Source organism: Perna viridis, chromosome 6 (genome assembly GCF_037379345.1).
Source record: "Perna viridis isolate PV_CMFRI_1.1 ecotype Kerala chromosome 6, ASM3737934v1, whole genome shotgun sequence".
Taxonomy (NCBI): domain Eukaryota; kingdom Metazoa; phylum Mollusca; class Bivalvia; order Mytilida; family Mytilidae; genus Perna; species Perna viridis.
The window spans coordinates 4,794,735-4,803,865 of NC_142450.1; the positions used below are offsets into that span (position 1 = coordinate 4,794,735).

The 9,131-nt window shown below is 32.6% G+C and overlaps 1 protein-coding gene across 2 annotated transcripts; it reads left to right on the forward strand.

Annotated features, from left to right (window-relative positions):
* Positions 1 to 3,796: 3,796 nt before the first annotated feature.
* Positions 3,797 to 5,678, forward strand: LOC148613303 (uncharacterized). Of its 2 annotated transcripts, none has more exons than XM_088586626.1 (2): positions 3,797 to 3,908; positions 4,079 to 5,678. In XM_088586626.1, exon 2 carries the CDS (start codon positions 4,088 to 4,090, stop codon positions 5,597 to 5,599), a length of 1,512 nt encoding a protein of 503 aa, XP_088442752.1. In that variant the 5' UTR covers positions 3,797 to 3,908; positions 4,079 to 4,087; the 3' UTR covers positions 5,600 to 5,678. The 2 variants fall into 2 exon arrangements, with proteins under 2 accessions (XP_088442752.1, XP_088442753.1); XM_088586627.1 differs by having other exon boundaries at positions 3,807 to 3,904.
* The last annotated feature ends 3,453 nt before the right edge of the window (positions 5,679 to 9,131 follow it).

Sequence of the window (9,131 nt, forward strand, 5' to 3'; positions counted from 1 at the left end):
AATCCGAAGAACAGGAAATATTCTTAGTGTGGCCTTATTCATTTCATTTCTTTCTCTGTATGAACCTAAATTTCTCCGAATGAAAGTTTTCAGCAATATAGAAAAATGATTCAAGTCATTTCTACGTCGGAAAAAAACACTTTCTGCCGTCTAATAATAAATTTACTAAAGGAGAAACCTATATATCTCAAAACGTATACATTTAATTCTGCCGGAAATTTGAATCTTTGCATCGCTTTTCAGAATAAGGTTCAATGGCTTATACAAAACCCTCCAGGATTGGAATATTTTTCCTATTGATTAAGATAATCCCATGCTTTCCAAAGATGATTTTGAGGTCTTTCTGGTCTGTGATTGAACTAATCTGGTTCCCTGGTCAATATCATAAGCGACCCTAGGATCGCTAAAATATAGACTCAGTTACCCACCGATGGATATGCACAGTATATGAGTAAATTGTCGCTTATGAAATAAAGTAAAAACCAAGATGAAATTATCTAAATTGACTTATTTATTGTGCATTTGTATCGAAAGGTAATCTAAGAAATTGGAAGAAATATTTAAACTTTGCTTTTTTTAAATTTGAACGTATAAAATAAATAAAATAACGTCATATCCACTCAGCCAATCAAAAGACAGAAGACGTCAGACGTTACGCACGCTATTGCGGCACATTTGGTAAGGTCAGAATTCGACGTTTGTCGACACTTTTCGTTTCTTGCTTGGCTTGATTGCGTCTTGAAACACGGGTACAGTAAAGCAAAATATACAATAATTTCTGATTGGTAGCAATTAAAACATCTTGAACATTTCTTAGAAAAAACGAACAGATTAAATAATTTGATTATCATTACTACCGGTAAATTAAATTTGCACATGCATGTGCACCGCAGCGTGAAATGCAACCGCAACATATATGCACAGTCTGTCTGTCTAGAGAGGGAACATTACAACTCTCTCCTGCAATAAATTAAATGTGCATTTTGATATACGTGTATGATTTTATGTTATATGTACCAAATAACAGAATTTGGACCTACATGTATCACAACTTAGTATTTCGATTAAAAGAGCTTTCTATTCTTCAGAAAATCAGGCTTTCATCAACATCCATTAGACAGCCGTTCATGAAGATTTTCATTTCATTTGTTCATTTGCGTTTTCCGAAATAAAAATGTTTATGACTCCCTTTTCTGCATTAATTTCATCTATTAGCATTTTGCTTTTCTATACCTTTTTAAAGTTCTGTCGACTTAATTTTGCGTTTCAGTCATTCCACTCCGATCGAATTCCTATAAACAATAAGAATTTATTCTATTCTTTAAGTCTTTTTGAATCCCATGATTTTCGATTTTTTAGTCTTTTTCAGTTGCATTATCTATACTTGTAATTGAAGAGACGAGTATAATCGTCTGGTTCTTGTTGTCTAAAGCCAAAATTATTTCCGTTTTATTTCCCCATTTCCCGATCGACGGAAAACGTTCCAAACGTTGAAAAAGTGAAAGTTCGACAAATCGCTAGACATTTGTTTGGTTCGAATTTTCTCCGTTTTCAACGGTTTAAGTCTTAAAAATGAAATACATGTATTCCTAAGTGTATGTACAGTTACAAAGTATCATTATTTCATAGAAAAAAATACCAATTGATTGTAAAATTGCTTTGGAGCATGAATTTTTCTCAACGAACCCAGAAAATATTGACATCGGACCTTTCGCTATACATTTTCAAAAAGACGTAACTTTTTTTGTTTGTACTGAAAATGTTATCAAATGCCGACGTATAATTGCTGAAAGTATGTACATTTTTTAGGAAATATTAATCGGAAAAGAATATTGTGTAAATAAGTTCTTACATTAGTAATAAAATTTGATTACTGAACACTTCTAGAAATCTGACCGTTTACCAACACTTTCATTTTTGCATTGATATTTTTTTGCCTAAAATTAACACAACTTCGATATTTATCTCAAAAAGAACATATGGAATTATTCTTCCAAGCAAAATTTGGCGAATTTCGTACTATCTGCAATAGCGCAAGTCACTATTTTAGCTTTTTTTGACCTACAGTGTGTTACACCTGACATACGGAATTTTGACGTTTTTTTACTGGTTTTTGGAAAGTTAAATTGATTTTTAAGTATTTGAACTACTATGTGCGACAAATATTCAAAACTTATAATTTGTCCTGATTCCAACAGTGTACATCTTTCACAAAATCACAGTTTTGGTTGTTTTCAATAGTCATTTATAGTTTAGATAGGTGTGCTTTTTCAACATAGCCGCAACAGCGTGCGTAAGGTCGTCACTGGTGACCCGGTTGATTGAACAAGATATAGTGTATTTCCTATATGACAAATGACCACAATCTGACACAAATCCACTTTCTCATTACCGGATTCTACCTTTAGGAAGGAGAAACAACTTACCTTTCCGGAGAACATGGTCTGACAAACAGAATAAACTCTAAGCGATTCAAAAGAAGTGAAAATGTATACATAGGGTTCCGAAAAATTCCCAACAATGTTAGACCTGTCAAATTTGCAAAGCAAAGTTTTGGTCGTTCCCTCTGCGGGACTCGTGAACTCATAAATAACGCTGTGAATTCTATGGAAACACCGCCCTGCCTGCACCAAGTTCAGTGCCCTAGACCACTTGACCAGGTAGGCAATATGAAAATATATCTTTTGCTGGCCGGGTCATTCCTCCTCGTAGAATTAATCTAGGGTTGTAACTTAGTACACGATGTATGGTTGACATAAGTACGGGACAGCACATCTAGGTGTTGTTATGTAAAACTGATCGCTCTGGCATTTCTGTATTAGGACAATTGCAAATAGAAACAAACTTCATTCATTGCTTACTTTTTTTCTTTCAGTAACACAGCTTACTTTCGGTTCTTTTCTGATGTTTTTGTTTGTCAATGAACTCAGTACCTCTCGATTACAATAGAGTGGATATATGTTTTAGATGACTGTTTAGATGCATGAAATATTGCGTTATGTTTTTTTTTCTATTCCTCAAAGTATTATTGTTTTCTGTTAATATGAAAATATGTATCGTAACACAAGCTTCAATTATCAAAAGTTATTTTAAAAGTATTTAATAAGGGAGACAACTATGTGAAACGCTGGAATTCGAATAAAGTCACGGCAAAATAAGGAATTTCCTGTGCGAATGTGCATTGTTTAATATTACGATTAGACAAAATCAATGATTACAAAAGAGGTTAGATATTGAAATTTGAGACGGTTTCGGTTTTCGCATAAAAAAATGGGTTCAGTAAAGAAACTGTAAAACTGTTTTACAGTTATAATGAAATTTCGGACTTTTAATTGTGGTTTAGACACGTTTCCGGACTATTCAGAGTTTGAATAAGTGAACAATAGCCACGTTTAAGAGGTAAAAAGGAATTACATACAAAATAAAATATAGATAAAACGCATAAAAAAATTAACAAAATGAGCCCATATTTTCGGCCTCACGGCCTTCGTCAATGGCAAAAAGTGTTGAGGAGAAAAGTGTCAGCTGCTGATCCCTACCATAGGTCTCAAGAGTTTGGTTAAGGCTGGCTCCATTGTATATTAAAATTCCTTAGAACGGCTCTGTGTTAAAGTGTACCTTTAAGGCTTTATTCTTATAAAAATACATTTTATACCTTTTGAATCGATGAACTGTTTACTACATGTACTTCTGATGATCGTCTCTATTAATAAGAAAGTGGGATTTTTTTTAAATGGAAAAGTTTTACAATATTGACCTAAATCAAAATGCCAGTATTCTGAAGTAATTCTATTTATAAATTTAAACTTCCCTGTATGAATGTTTATAAACAGTCACCGAGCAGATCCAGTGTTATTCTTAATTTAAATCCACCGGTGTTATTAAATGTTTAGTTCTATCCATCGTACGTAAGTATATGCTATCGTATTTAACGAACCAAATGTTATCATATAATTAACTGCTATGTTAGTTTCTTTTCATTTTCTTTTCTTTTCTTTTGTTTTTGGATGAAATATATTACCAATTTGTTTGATATATAAGGAACAAATTTTTATGATATGAATTTATTCCATTGTAGAGCTAAACGATGACAAAAGGCGAAATACAACTGCTCGCAGATGGATCATTGAGCTTTGGGAACGATTTGGAATCTGACAGAAATATGATTGAAAATTATATTGAAAATAAAGGATTGATAAAAAATGACGAAGACTTGCAGGTATTAAAGCCTACTTTTCCGGAGAGTTTAGGTAATGAAAAACAGTTTGATAAAAACAATAACGATTGTGATGTGAACAGTAATAGCATGGTAAATTACGTATCGAATTTGAAAAGTCCGCGACTCAAGCGTCAAGTGACAAGGATATTGAGTTTAGACGACCCTGGTGATATTGACATTGAGAATATTGAACATATTTTATATATAGCTATACACGCCAATGCGGGAAAGTCCCTTAATTGTTGCGAAGAAGCACTGATTGCTCATTTGAAACCAGAAACACAAGACTTTTGTTTAAATCTTGCAAACAAATTTAATTTGTCTCGGCTTAGGCATGAGGCATTGAATTATTCACATGTTCAGCCGACTTGCCCAGCGGCAGAAACGAATACTTTTAGCACGGCGATAGAGGTGTGCTCCGGAAATAATCGCAACAACAATTGCCAAAATTATGTTTCTCTTTTTACATGTAACACTTGCGCGTCCAACAGAGCGATAACTGTCTTAGTTTACGATTCTGGGTTTCATCGTAAGTGCTACAGAGACTTAAAAAGAGGCAGAAAAATTAGTAAAAACTTTCAGTGTTGTTGCGTTCAAGAAGATTGCGATAGAGATCCATTAGTTTTCTGGTCTTGTGGGAAATCAGTGTATCGCTACGACCCATTACTTAATAAATGCAAGAAAAGGGCATCACTCCGTTGCAAACGATCAAAATTTAACCTTGTTGCTTGTGGGGATCGTTGCTTTGTCATTGGCGGTATATATCAAATAAAGAAAGTTCTAGAAATAGAAGAGTATATCGTTGGTAAGAAAAGATTCGGGAGATCTTGGAAGACAGTTGCAAGACTTCCCGGTGACTCCTTGCCAATAAATCCATCTACTGTAATTTGCAATGGTTTAATTTATGTCTTTTCTGCTATTCTAGACATTAGTGGGAAGGAGAAACAAAATTCAACCGCAGTTTACGTGTTCAATCCCTCCTTTTATACCGTGAAATATTTGACGGAGATTCCTTTCTCGTTCAGTCAAATGAAAACATGTGCAATTGACTCAAACATTTACTTAGCTTCAAACCGCGGGCAAATGATTAGATTCACGCCAAGCAATTGTTCAGTAACTGTGCTGACTGAACAAGGGTCAAAGTGTGATAATTTTGGAATGTTTCCACTCGGAACTTCTGTCATCTTGACTGGAGGCTCTGGCAATGGCAAGTGCAATAATACTATTCGACAATTTTGTACAATAGCTGAAAGATGGGAAACATTACCATATAAACTGCCCGACTGTATGGAAATCAATGGGGCGTGTCTAATCAAAATACCGAATGATGCAAGCGGTATTATTCCATTTAAAGACGATAATTTGTTCGGCCCGAGATGACTAGAACATTTGTACATAAACTCAGTAACTACTTTGCTTGTTAACTGTTTGTTTTATTGCAATAAAGTCATGGTTTGTATTTTTCTATGTTGTGTCCATAATGTCTAAACAAAGGTTTGACGTACACTTTACATTCTCACTAAACTTGGGAAAAATATCTTATTACTGCAATATTAAACCGCCCGAAATGAGGTATCAGTTTCTATACTTTTTTTCTTTTCAAAACGGAAAATTTCACATATTCTATTACACTTTTTTAGTTAAACTTCCTTTTTGTCCGCCATTTGTCAAATGTGATAAGATGATATTTCCGTTTATACTTTCCTATGTAGAAATCGTGTTTCCTTCCGTTAAACGAATTTTCGAAAAGTTAATTAAAACTGAATGATAGTGCTTTGTTGTGACGAGTTATTTCTATTTCTATTTTTTTTCCATGATAAAGGCAGGTTTCTCATAAAGAGATTCGCTGTACATGTACTTATGCAATTTTTGAATAATTTTTGGAATTAATACAATGTAATATTGATGGCAATGAAACAAATATCTAATCTCAGTTACATAGTTTGCATCTTAATACCTGAGGCTTCACTATAACATTTTCCAAATTTCTTTTTCCTAATGTGATATTCAAGTTGCATATCAACGAATTTTGATTCTTTACGTAGTCATAAACTATACGATATGAAAAAGACAAGAATCCACAACACACGGGATACATAAAATAACCTAAAGTTTCATTAAATAGTATTATTGTTTTTCGGACGCGCTGGCTGTGGGCTAATATTACATTCATATATGCATGAAGCAAGAGTACAGAGCACTTTTAGTCCCTTTTTAAGATGATTATTTGAATTTATATCTCTCCCCTGCAAAGAAGATTTTAAATTAGATAATTAAAAGACATTGATCTTACAATACGTTTGATGTACCCGTATAATTCATTCCACAATATTTGTTGTAGGAAAATGTGACTGAGAAGTTGGTTTGGTAAGGGCAAAATTTGGCCTCAAAAACAAATTCTACATGAAGAAAATTTCATGTTGTTTCTCCAGTTCTTTAATGTGTTTTATAGTTGGTTGATTGATTTATGGTAATAATTGAACATATACGGTCATATATGCCCTTCAAACTTTGCTAAGATTTGGAAATTCTGATAAAAGGGCCGGAAAACACAAAATTATGTGCAGTTTTCACCCTTTTAACAATGGCCACATGAATCATATATTTTTTGTATAATTGTCAGTTACAATTCATGTAAAAATATCTTGAGTCAACAGTTGTGTGGCCACTTCCGTTCCACACAAAAACCATCTGAAAAATTGCAGAAATGTTAAAAGTTAGGGTTTTTGTAAAAGTTACATAAATGCATAATGCTATTTCTTGAATAACGCCATAAATCTAGTCAAAAACATTTTTTATTCAGTGTTTGTGATATTTTACTGTTCTACTACTACCTAGAAATCAGCTTTAATCATTTTTTTAAAAAATCTCCATATTAAGGGGCCAAAAGGGGTCCTCACCGAACTTACTCCTTTAGATGGGTGATGCAGATCAGATTTGACCCTAGTTCATGTATGATCAATCAAAAAAGGACTACAAATACATAAGGATTATGCCGGGTGCTTATTTAGAATTATTTCCTTTAAAATTATTTATTCTAGTCTGTTGACTTAGAATGTATACATTTCATTACCCATATTGTGTAAGGATTGAAATATGTATATTGTCAAAAGTTTAAAGGAGTCAATAGTATGTTGATATTTGACGGATGATCAATTTACCATCTCACGTTTTTTATATATCAATAATATTTTGGTTAGGTTTAAATTCATAAGTCTTTGTCTATAAAATAAAATAAAGGAGGTCAAAAGTATATGGGATTAACAATGTAAAAAGTGGGTTATATGCAGTTCAAACACTCTTTCGTTCTAGTTATAAATGATATTTTTTTTATAAATATAGTTATTATTAGTTCATTTTTGTTTGAACTTTAATAGACAGAAAATTCACTAATTCGTCAATTACGGGGATACATACCAGAATATTAATTGTAAAATCTTGACTTTTTTCCTTGACTCTGATCGCGCAAATAGTCGAATTAAATTTGTAAAATGGTGGGTTTTGTCATACCATGTTTCACCCACTGCCAGATTCTCACAGACTGACACTTAAATCGGGGGAGCAAAATAGAGACTGAACTAATTTATGAATAGGCTGCAATATATCGAATTGAAGCTATCATTATATAACAGTAATTTGAGGAATAAATTAAACTGTATACAAAGCATTAAGTCTAATACATTTAAACCTATCCCAACCAACCCTTTTTGAATTGTAGAATTAGTTATGGTGCAAATAGTCACAATAAACTTTTAAAATGGTAAGTTTTCTCTTGCCATGTTTCAGTCACTGCCAGATTCTTACTGAGATAGACAGTTAAGACTGGTTTTCTGTTTACCTTGGTTTAAAATGCATATAAGCTGATGGGAACGGACTTCAAAAAGTGTCTGCTTTAGACAGGTTTTCGACTTCTTTTTTCAAGGTTTGGTTAAGAGAGTTTTTACTGTATAAGGTTTGTATTACAAAAGCTATTTTTGTTTCCTACGTAGAACAAAAACTATGATGAACTTTTGTGACTATCTTGTATGAGTCAAACCCATTTTGGCATTTATACAAAATTGCAAAGTTAAAATAAAAAATTCTTCCTTTTTGATATCTTCTTTATACATTTTCTAGTATTTGTTTTGAATTAAGTAGCAGTCTTTGTAAGAATCATGCAAGTTCTGTAAAATGTGATACACCCGAAAAAAAGGCTACACATTTTTATTTTAGTTATTTAAGTACTATAGGGGTCTATATGAAAATGAAATGTACAATTATTGATTCCAATTTGTAGATAATCCATATTGAAAATCCAACAATTACTATTTTATTTTACTGTCAGTTACAGAGTTATATCCCTTAGTCTTGAATTCTATAGTACATTTTATATAATTTTTATCTGGTAAGAGCATGGGTTATGTATGGGTTTCTATTAACTTTAACATTTTAAACAAATATCAAAACAGTAATATGTAGGCGTTCCAACCATGTATCACATTTTGCATGATTCTTAGCTGGAGTGCTACTTAATTGCTTTCTAGCTCATGAATAATATAAGCGTCCTATTGAACCAGATACCATTTCCGTTGCCATGGTATCCCCATTGTATTTTGTTGCTTTAAAACATTTCCGTATCATGGTAAAAACTTTTGAACTATTTCTTTTTATAACATTAAATAAAATAAGTTTTTTTTAAATAGAAATCTTAAGGAGGTAGACCTAAAATAAGGGACACAACTCTTACAATGTATAAACCATTGGAGCGTTTGTATTCAGAATTTAACTTAAAACTTGTGTAGGCATCAAAGTAACTTGGACTGATTTCATTCTGTTTCAAATGAAAGCTTGAAAGGCTTTGGTGAAATTGAATATGATACAAACATATCACTGATTTCAAGTTATGTCCCTTACCTTAGGTCTACCTCCTTAA

Excerpts from the sequence above, each read along its gene's own strand:
- LOC148613303 (XM_088586626.1), top strand. The coding sequence starts at position 4,088 with ATGACAAAAGGCGAAATACAACTGCTCGCAGATGGATCATTGAGCTTT.